The sequence below is a fragment of the Pecten maximus genome, chromosome 13, assembly GCF_902652985.1.
Source record: "Pecten maximus chromosome 13, xPecMax1.1, whole genome shotgun sequence".
Taxonomy (NCBI): domain Eukaryota; kingdom Metazoa; phylum Mollusca; class Bivalvia; order Pectinida; family Pectinidae; genus Pecten; species Pecten maximus.
In genome coordinates, this window is record NC_047027.1 from 20,566,248 (window position 1) to 20,586,061 (window position 19,814).

The 19,814-nt window shown below is 34.8% G+C and overlaps 2 protein-coding genes across 3 annotated transcripts; both read left to right on the forward strand.

Moving 5' to 3' along the window:
- The first annotated feature begins 59 nt into the window (after positions 1 to 59).
- On the forward strand, positions 60 to 10,729 carry LOC117340811 (cilia- and flagella-associated protein 45-like). Of its 2 annotated transcripts, XM_033902589.1 has the most exons (10): positions 60 to 195; positions 1,347 to 1,642; positions 2,702 to 2,846; positions 3,440 to 3,610; positions 4,228 to 4,575; positions 4,815 to 4,922; positions 5,869 to 6,176; positions 6,602 to 6,826; positions 7,182 to 7,293; positions 9,128 to 9,308. In XM_033902589.1, exons 1-9 carry the CDS (start codon positions 193 to 195, stop codon positions 7,249 to 7,251), a joined length of 1,674 nt encoding a protein of 557 aa, XP_033758480.1. In that variant the 5' UTR covers positions 60 to 192; the 3' UTR covers positions 7,252 to 7,293; positions 9,128 to 9,308. The 2 variants fall into 2 exon arrangements, with proteins under 2 accessions (XP_033758480.1, XP_033758479.1); XM_033902588.1 differs by lacking the exon at positions 7,182 to 7,293 and having other exon boundaries at positions 9,128 to 10,729.
- Positions 10,730 to 12,176: 1,447 nt separating this feature from the next.
- LOC117340532 (breast cancer anti-estrogen resistance protein 1-like) lies at positions 12,177 to 13,538 on the forward strand. The gene has a single exon (XM_033902290.1). The coding sequence runs from the start codon at positions 12,177 to 12,179 to the stop codon at positions 13,536 to 13,538; it is 1,362 nt and encodes a 453-aa protein (XP_033758181.1).
- The last annotated feature ends 6,276 nt before the right edge of the window (positions 13,539 to 19,814 follow it).

Genomic DNA, 19,814 nt, shown 5'->3' on the forward strand with positions numbered 1-19,814 from the left:
ACCAAGTATGTAAAACGCACAAGTGAGTCAGATTTTTATTATGTCCCTTGTTTGCAGCGCCACCATACGTCATCGTCATAACAACCACATGTAAATAGCATTGGGAACCATCTTGTGAGTGGTGGAGACGAAAAACAGTGTATGTTTTAAATAACACCAATAGTTGGTGATTCTGTCGGCTTAACAAGAAATATGGTAAGTTGGATATGTTATCAAGGATATGTTTTAATTGAAAAGTGTGGAATTACTTGTTTTTCTATGAAAAGTTGACGAAATTGAAGGATGTTTATAATTTCTTTTTGTATGGATTTGTCATTGTGAATATTCTATATTGACATTGTGCTTTGATATGAAGAAGAAACAATCCCTTGTATCTATACATACGTCGCTGACAACATATACTTTATGTTGATGCTTAATTCATTACGATTGTTCCAACATGCGGTGTTATTTTGTGAAAACCAAGTGTGTGCGGCCTGCCCTATCGAATATTATTATCAATCTACTAAAAATACAAAAAACGAATTGACATTCAATGTAGGAACAAATCCACATTAATGTTCGTTGTTACCCAAAGGCAAAGTTTCAATTAATTAAAAAGAAACATTGTGCTGTACTGCCTCAATATTTCTTTTGGCCATTTTCTTTTCCAGTCCCCAGGATTAGGGCAGTAAAACAGGGTGTCTCTAAATCTGTGTCTGTAGAAATGTTACAATGATCATGGTATATTACATTTATTCCAAGGCTTCTGCTCGCAATCAAATACAGGACGGGCTTACTAATCTTACACTCAACCGTCACCAAACTAAAAGAATTTCTATCGATAGATACCAGAGCAGTAATTTTGGATAATGGTCAATGGATACATATAAACGTAAGGAGTGATAGGGGGAAAATGTTACCTTAGATACCTTTCAGAATGACATACATGCACATTCTTAGAATAACTTCTGTGGACATGAGGGTGTGTGCAGATCATTTCGGACTAGCAATTCATGAACTTCCTCTGAAGCTAAGGACATTACTAGAAAAATGACATTCCATCGTTCTATTGGATTCCTTGTTTATTTGTAAAGGAGTGGCTGTACAGGGAATAGGGACGTCCATAGTGTTAATCCGTCAGCCAATTACTGGTAATGCTGCCGAATTAATTTTGATCGATAATTTTACATGTCCAGGTATTTATTTTGTCAATTAAATTATGATTATCAGGTTTTTAATATAGGAAGATAAATTGTTATGAATGTATTGTTATATAAAGTTAAGTATATATGACAAGCAAATAAAAGATTTCAGTATTAGTGCCATTTCACTCTTAATTGTTTATAAATTCTACTTATTTGTAGCCTGGCAGTGTAGTCTCCGCAGTTGGAAGTCAAACTTCTTCTGCTTCATCAAGAAGAGGTAAAACTAAAAATTACAGGACAGTAAGCAACCATTCACAGATTGACGAGTCTTTATTTGGTGCCCCAAATCATGTTTCCAAACGTCAAGAGATGCTACAGGATAAGTGGAATAACAACCAGGAAATTACCATTGAACAGATGGCAAGAGAGAGGAGTTCAAAGAGAAAAAATGGCAACGGAAAGAAGGGCAAAGAAACTGTTCAAGTGATTACAAAAGACTTAATCAGAAATTTAATGTGAGTTTTTATGAGTGATATTTAATATTTAGCCTATTTATCATCACTTGCTGTTAAACTATAAAAAAATTGTGTTTTCTCTGGGAATAGAAACCCATGGATCTCAGATTTTCTACTGGGATGCACTTTAGCAGGGCTTTTTCTGTGGGCTTTTTGGGGCCGTTAATGGGCCCCATAAATGAATTCCCATTTGAAATTATTTCATATTTAAGCCAATTTCCAAATTTTGCAGTTTACTGTAACTCCTGAAAAAAATCTTTTCTTATTCACAAGTTTTCTTTCCCAAAATGAGACAAAAAGGCCTTTTCCCAAACCAGTGAGAAAAAGCCCTGTTTAGGGTGGATAGCCTTGTCATTCAGAGCCCAATATACATGTATACTATATGTTACATTGAATACAAAATATATATTACATTGAATACAAAAATATATGTTACACTTAATGCAAAAATATATGTTACACTTAATACAAAAATATGTCATAAAATGACTTGAAATTGAACAAAAAATCTTTGGACTGCTTGAGTGAATCAGTTCGAATTTGTCCATAAATTAAGTCTTGAAAAAAAATAATAAAAAAAGACATGAGAATGTTATGAAATGCTGGGTAAATGTTGAGACTTGCTAAATTATAATTTGCCCTACAATATAGGTCATTTCAGCTAGTTGAATTTATAAAATATCCTTCTGTACATGTATTGAAAACATTAATTTTTCAAATCTTGAGATAAACAACCGTCAACATGTAGTGGTTTAGCCTATAGGTATGTGCCCAAAACCGTTCACAGAAAGAGTTTTTAAAGATAGTTTTTAAAAAGTGAGTAGTTAAAATAATTTAGCTACATATACATTAAGCTTTTACATCAGGAATGAATGTCATAGGCCAGCCTAATGTGTCGCTGTTGTTCCACTTCTTGTAAAAATTCTCCAGTGAACAATATGTCTAATGACCTTGAATATAGTGAAATTAAATCCCTCACAAAAATTACCAACTATGCAGTATGTTGTTGATGGGAATCAATACATCATTACTAATATTCAATGCTTTGTCATTATTTAGTGTTCCAACAGAAGACCCATCAGGCCAGTCCATGATCCTACAACGGTATGATTTCTACAGAGTCCTTAAATCAGCAGAGGTCTTAACTAAAGAACAAAAATTGGCAGAGTTAGCGCGTATCAAGGAAGAAAAACTGAGAGAAGAGGTAGAGTATATTATGATGACCCTCCCATATGTATAGACATTTTCTTTTATTACCGTATTTTGCGAAGATGAGAAAATCTCAACCTGATTATGATATAGAAATCCTCTGATTGATATTCTCATTTCTAGAATAGATGTGAAATCCTCCATTGTAAATCACTGGTTTATTCTGGAATCCATCTCATTATTAGTAAAAAAAAAAAAAAAAAAAAAAAACAATAAACAAACAAAAGATAATAAAAAGAAAAGAAGAAAAGAGAACCCAATAAATTTATAATTATTCAAGAAGTGTAAAAAGTGGATTATGTTGAAATGAATTATTTACTGTTAAACTTTGACAGTTGAGTATAACTTCAATTTTTAAAATTGCTTGCTTCAGGTTATGTTTGTGAATTTATTGAGAGTCTTTTGACAATATTAGACTTTTTCACATTTGTGAAATAGCTGGAGTCCCCTATTCTCGTAGAAAAACTACAAAACAAATTAAAATTGACCAACAAACATGATATGTGATTCTATAATTATCAATTCCAATAAATGAATAATGTGTCTTCTGAGAAGAAATTAAAAATTTTCAATTTATCATGGTTTCAGGAGGAATGCGAAAGACGTAAAAACCAAATGAAGGAGTATGATATGGATAGAAGGAAAAATGAGGCACTTAACGATTTAGAAGAAGAAGCAAAAGAGAATGCAGAACATCTACTGGCCAAGGCTAATGAAATGAGACAGGAGCAGGAAGATGAAATTAAACACCTGAACGAGGTAGGGGATAACAAAGTTGATTGTACAGCTACTGTAATTAATTTGTATGTTGCCAGGAATGCCTACATTAGTCAAATCTAGTCTCGATGTCAGTATAGGGCCATGAAAACACTTCATGATATACTTAGTATTCAAGGTAACTGAGTATATTTTTTATAAACATTTTCTGCTGGAATTTAATTTTTCCTTCGAGTTGAGCAGTTTTCAAGCCAAGACTGTGAAAACAAAGTTTCACAGTAGTTATCTCCCTTGATACAATTTTGGTATTTTGCTTTTATATGTTGATATTTTTCAACTTATGCTGTTTTTTTATTAATCAATGTCCAAACGATTAGACTTGCCGGGCATGCAGAGTTTTTCATTTATGAAATAAAGACAGATTTATAGTGCCTTAATTTTCAATCATTACAGATGATAGTCTTATCAAACACTTTAAAAGTCTGTATTAAGGTCTGCAGGTCCATCAAACATACATTTACAAAATATTTATCAATAAATAAAAAAAAAAATTTGTCTGTGTTCTCAAGCAGACAGGCCGATGTTTTCTTTTCTATTAAGTTAACTGTATCTTAAGTTATGTGTCCTTCGTTTTAAATATTTTACTTTTTATCTTACAGCTAATTTTGAATGCTAAATGCCATGCTATCAGAGATGCTCAGATTCTTGAGAAACATCAGATTAAGGGTGAGATGATTAGCGAAGAAAAACGTCTAGACTCCATGATGGAGGTCGATCGACAGAATGCTATTAAGATTCAGGAGGAGATTGAGAAACAGAGAAAGGGGGAGAGATATCTAGGGGCAGCTAAACTCCTCGACCAGATCCAGGAAAATGAAGAGTCACGCCTGTTTGACCTTGAGAGGAAGGACATGGAAAATGTACAGATGCAGAAATACATTGAGAAAATGATGGAAGAGGATAAGACGAGTCTCGAGAAACGTAAAGTTGAACAGACAGTTCTCAGGGTAGGTTCATGTCGGTATCTTCATGCGTTATTTTCAAAACATGATTTTCAGAGATCTATGTATTTGATTTTGTATGAATAAATTTTGGACAAATTTAAGGTGAAAGAATGTGGAAAATTTTTTAATCCAAACTCAAAATCTTTTATCATAATTCACCATGAAGCCTTTCTATTATGGACTCTGAGTTTTCCAACATCTTGCTTGATTTAATATTTCTGCTTGATTGGGGTTTTTTTTAGGAGGAACTTAACAAAGCTAATGATGAGATGATTCACAGAAAAACACTCCGAGCAGAACAAGAGAGAGCAGAAGAGGAGAAAGTCATTGAGTACATGAAGAAGAAAGCTGTGAGTTATTGTTAATGTAGATTACACCTTGTTTCCTGTGAGGCCAGCTATAAAGATACAATGCCTAAAACATGATGTATCAGTACCCATGTTTTCACTAAACCTACCGACCCTATATTTTTCTGCCTTATATATTTTGCTATTTTCAATAAATGCCTAGTCAAGATTCTTTGTCTATATAGAATCTTAGTAAAACTGACTAAATCAAAAAAGTTTTATGTAATTAATCATGGAAATGCCATGACAGACTGGAATGCTCAAACACGTTTGATATAACAATGACTGGAAAACCGTAATTTTAGTATGTTACATGTATTCTTGGAGAACCATGTGCATGCTGAAATTTTTTTAACATTCATTTATCCTCACTTTGATAAAATGTTATCCCAAAGCAAGTTCTAAAAAGATTGTAAATTTATTTTGTTGATCTGATAAGATTTATTTACAATATTTGAATAACACTTCTAATGTCATACTTCGGGTAAATTTTCTCATGATTGGAGATTTTTTTTCTTGCTTTGGGTTGCTTTGCATTAATAGGGAAATAAAGAGTGTTTGGGTGGTAAATTTATGTACTACCTTTTATGGATTACATTTAAAGCAGGTATAGATTAAACCTTGAAATACATAGGTATATATATACAAGGATCAATCTAGGTATTTTTCACTGCGGTTTTTGGATAGTTTCCCCTCAGACTAAATTCACTTAAATATTGTATTTTCCCTCATTTGAACGGCAATAATCCTCCAGATTTGCTTTCCTAATTAACCATTTACTGTTTTCACTTGGAATATACATGTATGTGTTTTAAAGGTAAAAAACTGAAACTTTGTGATTTTCAAATTTCCCCTGTTCAGAACTGATTCCCCATTTTGTCCAAAACAGGTACCAGGTAGTTTCCCCTTAATTTTAGATTAATCCCTGAAAGTTTTATTTGTTTATCAGGAGAGAGAGGCTGCCTATGAAAAGGAACAAGAACGCATCAGGATAGAGAAGGAGAAAGAAACATCTCGACTACGAGCACTTCAGGAGCGTGCAAGGGATGAACAAGCCGAAAGAGACGCTCTGCGAGCAAAACGTGCCCAGGAACAGACAGAGCGGGAATGGAGAAAGAAAGAGGCAGAGGAGATGCGCAAAAAGGCTGAAACCGAATGCATGTTGATTGAAGCACGTGCTAAACAGATGAACCAGAAAGAGCACTTCTTGGCAGTCCAGGCACAAAGGGAACGTGTCGAGTTTGAAAGAGTTTTACAGTAAGTATGATACATATTCACCTGGACTTAATCAACACACTGTGTCTGGGTATTCACATAAAAGTTAAATATCTCTTGAACCGTTATGTGTAGATTTTATTTCCGTGTCAGATCAAATCAAATTTAAAAAATATTTACTTTCAATTCGGGGCCAGTTTCATTAATAATTCCTTAACCTATAATCTTTCATTGAAAAGATTTAAAGAGTTTAAGGAAGGTTCCCAAATTATGATTTTTTCCTTAAATGGAATAATCCAATAACATTTTCCTCTGTTAAATTTTAAGTGCCTACATTTTCATTTATCAAAGTTGTGTTTTATTGCCTTTTCATGAGTATAAATTCTTTAACTATGGGAAATATTCAATCAAAAGTATCAGGGATCTTCATATATTTTTTTCAAAACTTTCTTGTTTATTTTAAACAGTGCCCAGAAGGAACTAGTTGAGAAGGAACGTCGAGAGGAACTGGAAGCTACCAAGAAACGCCATACCCATGCTGACGATGTCCGTCAACAGATCCGCCAGAAGGAAACACACCGTATTATGGAACGTAATGCATTCTTTGAGGAGGGTGTTAAGTTGGACGAGGAAGCACGCATCCGACGAAGCAAGTTAGAGGAAGTTAAGAGGAAGAAGCTGGGAGAGTTGAGGTGGGTTATCGTTTTGTTTTGTAGATTTCTATATGTCTGTCAAACAGGCCCAATGGGCCTTGATGTTCAGGTTTACCTGAATGAAATTTGGATTGGATTCAATATGAAAACAAATATCAGCTTTAGATGACAGAAATGAAATCTATAAAAAAAAAACAGCAAATTTAAATGAGGTTTTAAAATACTGTCCAGTCAAATATCTTTTGTCATTTACCTTTTTTTTTTTTCTGAAAAAAAAACAACAACATGTTTTTACAAGAAAAAATATAAGTACTGTACATAATATACTTATTGAACAAATATCCAAGAAAACATATATATTATTTTTAAAATTTTTGTGGAAATCTATCAACAGGGATGCTGGAATACCAGAACGATATGTCACCCATGTGGCACACAAAGTAGATGTTGTCACAGCTTCATAAATATGCAACAGTTGTGGGGCGTTTCCTCCAATAGGAGGCGGGGTCAGTACTGCTTGATTGGCACATGTCAAAGTGCTTTTGGGTGTGGCTTGATGTAAAGTGCCAGTTCATTCAATTTTTTCTATTGCACACTCCTTTGCTTTTTTGGAGGACCACATTTCGGAGAAAAAAATCACACAGTCTATCACTGTATAATTTTCTTTGCATGAAAATGGAATTTCTGAACCAACTTTTCCACAGAATTGCACATGTGTATCACTATGCAATGTTTTGCACAATTTGTACAGAAATATGAAATCTGTTCTTGGAGTTAAATATGTTTCCAAAAAATTCAATCATTCATATTTCAAATGGGATTGAATGTTTTTCTGGTCAATTCAAATTTACAGAAGGTTAATGCCAAGAATTCGAATTTTGTTTTTTTCTTTATTTTTTTGTACACTATATTGTATTGTAAAAATTAATTATAAATTAAATTCAACAAATCAATTGAAAAACATTCATTTCTTAAATAAAAATCAACCAAATAAATGGATTTTTATTCTTCTTTAAGTTGAAGTATGTTCCAAAGAAAAATATGTTTTCAAAACATACCATACATAATAAAATTACATTTTTAAAGGGAGATAATCATAATACTTGCTGGTGTGGACTTTTGCAATTACAATGTGTGCATGGTGATTTTGGTTGTTTGTGGTATTGGGATGCTGAGATATTTAAATGGCTTGGTGTACATACTTTTCATATAATGTAAACCTAACACTTGAACTATATATATATGTATCCAGGTAAATTGAGTGTGGAGTATTATATACTGTATTGGGAATCCAATTGGTTTCTATTCCAGAGTAGGTATATATAGGTATAGACTTGACTGTATCCTTGTATTAGGGTCCTGGTGGATAGCGACTGGAAAATATTAAATTGTAGGAGATGTTTTTAATGTTCACAAAATAAACTTGATTCATATATACGGTAAACCTCCGGTTAGTTCGAACAAAATTAAATAAATATTGACGAACCTGTTCGAATTACATGTATTCGAAATTATGCTTCAGAAAATATATATATTCATATCTGGTATATCTGGACAAGCTATTTCAGATCATACATTATGAATAACTTGTGTTTCATAAAGATATCAAAGTGTTAGTGTTGTGATCATTTGATGTAGATATAAAAACAATCATGTTCCGACAGATCATGTGTTTGGAGTGGAATATGTGAATTTGTTACATGGGACATGTTTTCAGATAGAGTATTCAATATTAGTAGTATGGTTACAAGTAACTGCTAGAGGAGGCCAATTCCTTTTTGATTGAGATAGTCAAGTATGAAAAAATATTCCTAAAGGGTTCTTAAAAAGGTTGCTTAGTTGTTATTTTTCCATACCAGATGAAGTATTAAAAATTGAATCAGTAATTATTATTTATTTATTAATATTGTGTGAGTATACACATGGTAAAAATGTATTTCAACTTATTTTAAATAAAATTAAATTAAATAAAAAATAAAAAGGTACATTTGATCCTATCCCTATGATCAAAGTAGAATTTTACACAGTTACTGGTAGTTGGTATTTTTTAAATGAAGTTACAGGGCAACAAAAATCAACCAAGATAATTTGAATATATATTGTGAAAACAAAGAAATTTTAAACTGCAGTATTAGATGTACAGGAAATAGCGAATATTCTAATTTGATTGTATTTTGAAGAATGTAACTTCAATGTACTCATTTAAAATGTTACAAAGGTATTTTCTTTCTGGTAAAGACATAGGGACAGAGGAAACTAGTAATTTCATTACAATCGCACAAGTTTTTGCTAGATTTGTTTGAGCTAACTTTTTCTTATCATTATGTTGTTGTTTTTCAGAAATGCTGGAATTCCGGAAAAGTATTTGGCACAAGTGGAAAGAAAGATCACAGCACCCCAGCATGTCAGTGCTTGATGAACACCTGATAGACTGTCAAAAATACAAACATTCCAGAGATTAAGATTTAAGTAAAACTGTTTAAGTAGATATTCGCTGGATATTACAACGAGAGGCATATATATAAAAAAGTGAAAAAGCGAAAACCCAGTCGAGTTCAGCTTGGTTTTATTTCAAGTATATAGCTCACAGAACTAAGATTCAAGTACACAAATATCACATCTTAGATATTCGGTAAACGATAGTGAATTTAAATAAGACAAAAATGAATTTGAATATAGACTGAACACTTTGACTGAACACTAAAAGTATTCATTTTTAAAGCTAGAACATTAAAAGTGTTCATTTCTAAAGCTTGAACATTAAAACTGTTAATTTTTAAAGTTTTTTTTTTTTTAAAGAGTTTATCTGAAAGGCAATTTTTCGGTATTGCGTGTATGAAAATTCTTTGTTACTCCGATCCATGGCGTAACATGTTATGATCAAAGTTCATATATCACAAAATGTTGAAGCTATCCAACCTCATTTTGTTTATAGGTCATTTTCAATATTAGTACATTGTTAATATCATCCTGTATTTCCGTTTCTTACGAAACCCAAACATCTATACATTTCCACACAATTTGCAGCAGACATCTTGAATTTTATACTAATTTGCCATATCAAACAATTATTTTCCTGAAATTTCTGGAAAAACAATAATTGGTTTATATGGTCAGCCAAGTATAAGTCACTATACGCTGTCAACCTGAATTTTTCATAATTTTTTTCAAAAGGAAGATAAAAGTTGAATGGTTGACTCAATGCTGCATGTTTTGTTCTGAGCACACTAATACGGTTGTGTCCAAGTATATCAAAGCTGTGATATATTATATGTTTTAATGTCATGTGATAATTTAGTTTAGAACCAGAGAGGTGTGCTCAGTTTCCGTACTTTTAAGTATAGCATTAGAATTGGCACATTTATATTGAAACAAGCATTCGGTGATAATAAGAATTACATTTCTACCTTGTTTATAAAATGTCTAATATTATCACATTTGCTGTCAAATTAAAACAGAAACTAATAAATGTTACACGTTTTGAGTTGGTTTTTTAAAAATATTTAATGAAAGAACTTTTTCCTAGCATCTGTTTGAATTAATCATAGTACAGTTAAGCTTTAATTATTTTGATACTAAAAACTTTCAATAAAGAAATTTCATCATTTTATTTCGCATTGAAATCTTCTTATTTTGAAACTTGTTTCATTTCAATATTTTGCTAATCTGTAGGGAGATTATTTTTTTTAAAAGTGTTAGTGTCACAATCAAGAATTTAAAATTAATATAAGAGGTTAAGTAACAAGAAGATCAGGCACAGAATGAAGGGTTGGATGATGCTAATGTGTCAGATTTTAATCAACGGGGGTATTTTGATACAACTTAATTTTACTGTCAGTGTTTGGTTATAAATGTGATGGATGATCTGAGAGTGCAACCTCTGTTTCTCATTGATAAATACCCTCTGTACAAAAATGAATAAAAAAAATATTTATTACATTATTTTGTGTATAGTTGTACATACAGTACTTTATTTATCTGAAAATAAGCCACTGTCCACAAATAAGCTTAAGCTTATGTACTTAAATAAGCCAATGCACACAAATAATCTGATGTTCTAAAATAAGTCACTGCACACAAATAAGCTTCTATCCACAAATAAGCTTCTATCCACAGATAAGTCGCTATCCACAAATAAGCAGTCCACAAATAAGCTTCTGTCCTCAAATAAGCCACTGTCCACTGATAAGCTTCTGTCTTCAAATGAATGTGATGCGTGCTTGGTGTAAATAGATCAGATCTGATGTTACAATAAACAGTTAGAAAAACTACAAAGGAAACAGTAGTAGCAGCATTAGATTCTGATATTAAGGGGAGACAACCTGATCTAAGTTTAGATATAGTGAATGAAAATGACAACATTGTCAGCAGTCAGCAAATTGGTGACAAAATATCCTTCAGGTGAATCAATCCCCATCATTATACGAATGTTATGTTGTTACATGTAGGTTAAGTTTCTGATTTAACCCTAATACAGTTCAGTGAAATAATGAACACACATGTACATTTGTACATATACATGTACTTTTAATAGAAGAATTTACAGCAATATTAATTTTGTACCATTTACAAAAATCTACAAATCTTTCATTTGATCAGCTGTGTGATGTACACAATATATACTCTATACTTACTATATATTACATTATTTACATGTTTTTAAAGTTATAAAAAAAACTAAATTGAACTATAATTATTGATATTTATACATTTGCTTAGATGTAAATCAATGGTAGGGGCCGCGGTGGCCGAGTGGTTAAGGTGTCCCGACACGTTAACACTAGCCCTCCACCTCTGGGTTGCGAGTTCGAAACCTACGTAGGCCGGTGGTTTTTCTCCGGGTACTCCGGCTTTCCTCCACCTCCAAAACCTGGCACGTCCTTAAATGACCCTGGCTGTTAATAGGACGTTAAACAAAAACAAACAAAAATATATCAATGAATATCAGTGAATAAATGAATAATAGATAAATAAACACAGTCATTCATAAAGATGGATAAAGCTTAATGTTAGCATTTATTTTACAAGTTTTCTGAAAACATGCCTGCTTTTCAAAACGTCAAAAATAATATTTAAATATCATGGACATGCATAGGCCTAGTATTTGTACGTCCCTGTTTATATCCTGCAAAATGATGACCTTTGAGAAATAATATAATTGACCTCCCAAGACACCCAAGAACGTATCTCAGCATCTGTGATTTATGAGCCTTGTGATCAAATTAAGACAGCTTTTATCAGCCTATTTGGAATTGTTTGGTCGCCTCCTATACTTTATGCTGTTGGCATCACTGATTGTTCAAGAAGCTAGGACTACAAAGCTCTTTGATCTGTTCCTGTCATCACGGACAGTCCAAGAAGGACACAGTTGTATGATGTCCCTGACATCATGGACAGATCAAGAGGGACACAGCTGTATGATGTCCCTGACATCACGGACAGTCCAAGAAGGACACAGCTGTATGATGTCCCTGACATCACTGACAGTCCAAGAAGAACACAGTTGTATGATGTCCCTGACATCACTGAAAGTCCAAGAAGAACACAGCTGTATGATGTCCCTGATATCACGGACAGTCCAAGAAGAACACAGTTGTATGATGTACCTGACATCACTGACAGTCCAAGAAGAACACAGTTGTATGATGTCCCGGACATCACGGACAGTCCAAGAAGAACACAGTTGTATGATGTACCTGACATCATTGACAGTCCAAGAAGAACACAGTTGTATGATGTCCCTATCCTCGCTGTCAGTCCAAAGAGAACACAGTTGTATGATGTCCCTGACATCATGGACAGTCCAAGAAGAACACAGTTGTATGATGTCCCGGACATCACGGACAGTCCAAGAAGAACACAGTTGTATGATGTACCTGACATCACTGACAGTCCAAGAAGAACACAGTTGTATGATGTCCCAAACATCACTGACATTCCAAGAAGAAGAACACAGTTGTATGATGTCCCAAACATCACTGACAATCCAAGAAGAAGAACACAGTTGTATGATGTCCCTATCCTCACTGACAGTCCAAGAAGAAGAACACAGTTGTATGATGTCCCTGACATCACTGACAGTCCAAGAAGAACACAGTTGTATGATGTCCCTGACATCATGGACAGTCCAAGAAGGACACAGCTGTATGATGTCCCTGACATCTCTGACAGTCCAAGAAGAACACAGTTGTATGATGTCCCTGACATCACAGACAGTCCAAGAAGGACACAGTTGTATGATATCCCTGACATCACTGACAGTCCAAGAAGAACACAGTTGTATGATGTCCCTGACATCACGGACAGTCCCAGAAGGACACAGTTGTATGATATCCCTGACATCACTGACAGTCCAAGAAGAACACAGATGTATGATGTTCCTGACATCACGGACAGTCCAAGAAGAACACAGTTGTATGATATCCCTGACATCACTGACAGTCCAAGAAGAACACAGTTTTATGATGTCCCTATCCTCGCTGGCAGTCTAAGAAGGACACAGCTGTATGACTTCCCTATCATTTTTGACTGTCTAAGAAGAGCACAGTTGTATGATGTCCCTGACAACACGGACAGTCCAAGGACACATTTGTATGATGTCCCTGACATCACGGAAAGTCCAAGAAGGACACAGCTGTATGATGTCCCTGACATCACTGACAGTCCAAGAAGAAGAACACATTGTATGATGTCCCAAACATCACTGACAGACCAAGAGGGACACAGCTGTATGATGACATCATGTCCCTGACATCACTGACAGTCCAAGAAGAAGAACACAGCTGTATGATGTCCCAAACATCACTGACAGTCCAAGAAGAAGAACACAGTTGTATGATGTCCCTATCCTCACTGGCAGTCCAAGAAGAAGAACACAGTTGTATGATGTCCCTATCCTCACTGGCAGTCCAAGAAGAAGAACACAGCTGTATGATGTCCCTATCCTTGCTGACATTCCAAGAAGGACACAATTGTATGATGTCCCTATCCTTGCTGGCAGTCCAAGAAGAACACAGTTGTATGATGTCCCTGACATCACTGACAGTCCAAGAAGGACGACATTCTCTATAACTTATTTGAATACCTACATGTACAGCCTTGTTTTGCACTGAACTAATAACACTGTATTTAATCGTGCAAAAAGCACTGTTCCTTATACGGAATTTATTACTTGTTTCAGCACACCCGTTACATATTACATAGAATTATGTTGTTATCTCAATCTATGAAAATTAGACTTACAATTTCCGTTCCTCTAATATGTTCTAAGATACACTGCAATAGTATCATATATATGGGGCGCCGTTTTACTATTTATTCCCATTTGGTGATATCACCTATTCAAATGAGTGATATCACCTATTCGAATAAGTGATATCACCTATTCGTTTCATTAAGTGATATCACCCATTTGAATAGGTGATATCACTCATTCGAATAGGTGATATCACTTATTGAAACGAATAGGTGATATCACCAATTTGAATAGGTGATATCACTCATTTGATGAATAGGAAATGGGGGTTCTGCGCCACTTTATCCCTCCTTCTTTATTTATAGTAAATCCCTCCCTGGCGGGATGGATCAGTGAGGGATCAGTGAGGGATGAGGGATTGACCCCATGACCTATAATTAGAATGTCCTATTAATTTATAATATCAATAGGTATAAGAGCAGTGAAACATCCATTCACAGCCAATATTTCCGGACCTACGTCCTGTGGAAAGACAAACTTGCGGCACTTTCCGCGGCACCTGCGGCAGAAAGTGCCGCAAGTGCCGCAAGAGTTTGTCTTTCCACAGGACGTAGGTCCGGAAATATTGGCTGTGAATGGATGTTTCACTGCGCTTATACCTATTGATATTATAAATTAATAGGACATTCTAATTATAGGTCATGGGGTCAATCCCTCATCACTCACTGATCCCTCACTGATCCATCCCGCCAGGGAGGGATTTACTTTAAATAAAGAAGGAGGGATAAAGTGGCGCAGAACCCCCATTTCCTATTCATCACCCATTTGAAAAATGAATTGGTGATATCACCTATTTGAATAGGTGATATCACTGATTGAATAGGTGATATCACCTATTCGAATAGGTGATATCACCAAATGGGAATAAATAGTAAAACTGCGCCCCATACATATAGGAGTGGGAATTATAAGTCTGATCTTAATTAGAATGGTTAACATCGATTCCTGTCACATTTTCGTTATGTTGTACCCACGTTGTGTTAGGTTGTTACGTTGTGTTACTTGTACCCACATTGTGTTACGTTGTGTTACTTGTGCCCATATTGTGTTACGTTGTGCCCACGTTGTGTTACGTTTATCCACGTTGTTACTTGTGCCCACATTGTGTTACGTTGTACCCACGTTGTTATATACATTGTACCCACATTGTGTTACATTGTACCCACGTTGTGTTACCCACGTTGTGTAACGTTGTACCCACGTTGTGATACGCTTTTTCACGTTGTTCTCACGTTTCCCTCGTACAATGTTGGGAGAGAAACGTAAGCGAATTTCCTAATTTGTCAAGAATTTAAATCTCAAGTCTGTGTGTTGTCACGTTATATGACGTCATAAGACACTAGAGCTCTTTAATCTAGATTAATATATTCTCGTCTATATAATGATGGAAATAAATATCGGCCTTCAAGAAGAGGTTCATACTTCATGTAGTCTGGCCCCCTATCGAACAACTTCGCTAGCCAAGGGTGTCAAATAACTACTCTCATGCAACCTCGCACCCTGCAATTTGAAGTTCGTAATTCCTCATTAATAAGAAATCCATCAGATTTTCGAAATTAAACGCTGGGTGCGACGATGACTCTCTTGTCAAAAGGAGGCTATCGTATTAGCTTTCCTAGCGAAGTTGCCAATCGAATTGCACTCGTCTATTTACTATTTCGTATGTAATTCGTACTCCAGACTGTGCAATCTGCTGTGAATCTTGTTAATGCTCATACTTTTTATTTGTAATTTTGAAAAGTGACAAGGTGCAGAATGTACATATAGGATCTTAAATGAATTTTTATCTCGTGAGATTTTTATGAAACGAGTCTTAAAAGTTTCTATTTTTGCGAGACTTGCCTTTAAATTTCATACAATCTGAAATCTTAAGGGTTTTCCTAGTTTCCATGAAACCTCGGATTTATCTGCATGAAAATTATAAAATTATTTTAAATTAAATGGCTATTGCACCTTCCCATTTACATTTTTAAGTTTCTTTCGATTAACATTTGATAATATTACGGCCCATCAGTGATGATGAGTACTTTAAGTTCCAAACTGCCGTATAATAGGCTCTAACTCTCAATTTGAATCGAAATGTGCTTTTGATATCTGCGGTTTTTGTTCAATACTTCTTTATAATCACGATAAGTCCATCCGGAACAGGTGTGAGTGAACGTTTATGTATTTATTATACCGCCGTGTAGCCTGCCAAATGCTGGAATTAGCTGTATCCTCAGTTTCTTTCTTTCTCTTATTTGAAAGTTCTTCAGTTTCTCTATGTCTTTCCTTGAATTATTTTACCACTCACTTATTACATACTGCATAAGCAGGTAATATTCGTGGGGAATTTTAATTCGCTATTTTCGCGGTAGCTCCAGCGAAATTTTATACATTGTATACACATAGAGGTGTTCACTACAGAATTGTATACGCGTAGTTGCGAGAAATTTCACATTCGAGAAATAGATCAAATTAGGAAAACTAAATTATTAGCCCCGTGAAATCTATAGATATACTATAAGTAGAAGAAGCAGCTACAATTTATATAAGCTCTGGTTTATCTTGGCAAAGGGAAAGACCAAACAAATCCTTATAGGGCCGAACTCGCCAATAAAGGCAACACGTGAGACGGTGTCATGGGAGACATACGGAAGTAGAAGTTGCAAGAAGAGAAAAGATAGTATCCCAAGTTTAGTCGCCTCGTGTAATAAGGTAATGCGGGCAGGAGGTACAATTTTAGGCCCTGTATTACAGTGTCTGATCTGTGCCATTTCGCCCCGAAAAGACGAAAATCAAATATCTTAATTTAAGGTTTATTTTCGTGGCGAAAAGTCGAAAAGACGAAAATAATGAACCTGAAAAGACGAGAATAAAAGTTGCTAATTTGCGTGCATTAATTCGTCTCTTTATGTATGATGTTTCGTCTTTTCGCCCGAAAAGACGTAATTTAAGTTTTGTTAATTCGGGGCGAAAAGACGAAAGACGAATCGACGAAATGGCACTCATCAGCCATCGTACTAAATGCAGGGCGATTTTGGATGACAACCTTAAATCCAATTTTTTTCTGTTATTTTGATCCTCTTTCCCTTGTAATAGTATCATCCGCGGAAACTAACACGCCAAAATGTAGAAAATTGATGCACCGTATGTATACATCCCCCAGCTCCAGGATCACTCTCTACACTACTGGAATATATATGTCATTCCGTCCATCCGCATCAACATTACCGCACAATAGTTCAAGTTAAAGTGGACCGATTAAAATTTAAAACACTTCTTCCTCATCAAGAGCGTTTGGTTGAGATTTATCCTCGGATAAAAGGGTCACAGGTCAGGGTCATTGTCACTATAAATAGAACACTGGTTTCCGGACAATAACTGATGAAGTTCAAGTGGGTCGACTGATCAAACTTACACAATGCTTTCATTTTTGTTTCACTGTCTAAATAGTGCATCTATAATCATAGCTTATATATACACGATGTTTTTTTTGGTTTTTATTTTGTTTTACGTTTCGTGACGTATCTACTACACCCATTTGACAAAACTTGACGCTATGACAGGGGTTATACTTTACTTACATGTATGATGGAATTTGGTCTGGCATTATTGGACTATTGGGCAAAGGAGATCTAATGTTGTATAGACGGCGAGTGTGGCTCCCTTGGGGCCGGAAGGGGGTAGGCCAACTAATTACATGAATAGTCCTGAACGAGTTAATTAATTTTGATAAAATTTTGTCAGGAGTATTATTTGGTAAAGGAAATCTAATGTTGTATAAACAGCAAGCGGGTGTGGCTCCCTAGGGCGGAGGGGGTATGCCCAATAGGGGAAACTGAGGTAAATAATTTAAAGTGCTCCTAGTCATGAACTAAATGGATTTTGAAGAAATTCGTTCAGGAGCATTATTGGGCAAAGGAGATTTAATGTTGTATAAATGAAGTGTGTGGTTCCCTTGGGGCCGGAGAGAGGTGGTCCAACGGGCGAAATATTGTAACATAATGACAGGAGTTAGTCCATATTTTGCTTGAATCATTGTTTGGGAGGCAGAATAAAATAAATGCAATATTGATTATACTGAAATATCCATGCAGGTGTGCGTTACGGGCCCCCGGGGCCTCTTGTTTTAAGTACATGCTGTGTTGGATATGTCGTCCATACATCATACATTTGTATAACATTTTCCATTAACTTCATACGCCATTGTTTATTTACTTATTTTACTTTTTTTTTTACTTATGTACTTTCCGCCATTTTCATTACCTTTTTTACGTTTTTATATATTACGTTTTATTTCTGAAATAAATGAGGAAGACGTTTAGCTTGTACTGGCCTCTTGCTAATTCATTAAACAGTTTCTGAAATTGAGGTGAGTGGGCTTGGGAACGTATAGGTTATCTGCCCTTACATAATTCCACCCCAATGGTAGTTTAATTGATACGAATCGTCCATGTATGTGTTGCTGTTTTTTATGCTGCTTTGTCTTCAAACTACTTTGTATAATGTGCAAATAAAACGAATTGAGATATTTTAGAAACCGAACATCTGGTGGACTGAAATATAAGCAATCCTATCGATGGTTTCATAAATCCGCTTTAAAAAGCGAAATGGAAACGACTGTACGATCCTGTTTATCACACAATGGTGATAATCCAGCTATTAGTTTAAATATTGACTGTGTTCATATGAAATCCAAAATGGTGGCGTCACAAATCACAGAAAACAAAATTGAATGAGATATTTGATTGTAATTAAATTTATACGATCCAGATCTGTAATAAAATGAATTAAAAATGTTCCGGATCGAATTCCTTTCAGATTAAATATGAAATCGACGATCAAAAATATTATACACAGTCAGAAACTTATTATATTGCTATTTGGTTCTCTGACACAATACACCACTATAATGTATTTTGAGTAGTCTGTATGCTTACTCGATTGTCAATATACCACAAACCATAAAACTTTGTCCTCGGGGTGTCTGTGGGTTGGACCGAGATACCATGCTACCCTCGATACACAAAAACGTGTACACTTTAGATTTTGATAATAAATGACTAACACAAGATCCCTTTAAGAACTGGTTGTGTTATATATAGCCGTAGAGTAAAGTACTGACCCTATTTCTGTAATGTAGGACCACGTTTGTAGAATTTCTTTCACCAAATTGTGTCGTTGATTCCTTTATAGTATGCACTCACCAAATGACCTACATATTTTATTTGCATTTATAAATACACTAAAGAATGTATATATATATATATATATATATATATATATTATATCTACCGACTCGCCGGGTATGGAAAAACAAAATTCAAAATGCTAATACGTCCCAGTATTGTGACCTTTGTCCATATTATAAAGAGCAAACCGTGAACATACGATAGCTTCGAATTCACAGCGGCATATCCATTCCTACTACGGTCATGGGTTCGATACCCGTGGAGGCAGGTTGTGTGTATTCCACAGGAACCTGTTTGTTTTGTTTTTTGTTTTTGTTTTGTCTGTATTTGTTTTGTTTTATTATTTTTTTATTCTGTTGTTTTGTTTGTTTTGTTTGTTTTTTTAGGAGTGGGCTTTTAGCAATTTAATCGTGCTAGTTTATATCGAACTTCGTTCAAAAATAACACTCGGGAACACCGAGGGATGGCATTTTTATAAAATTCTAATTATGCCTCACCCCCACCCCACCCCCCAACAAAAAAAAGAATAGATAAATAAATGAAAATGTTCTTAAACATAGACTAACAAATTCCCAGGTCCCTGTACGTGGTATACAGT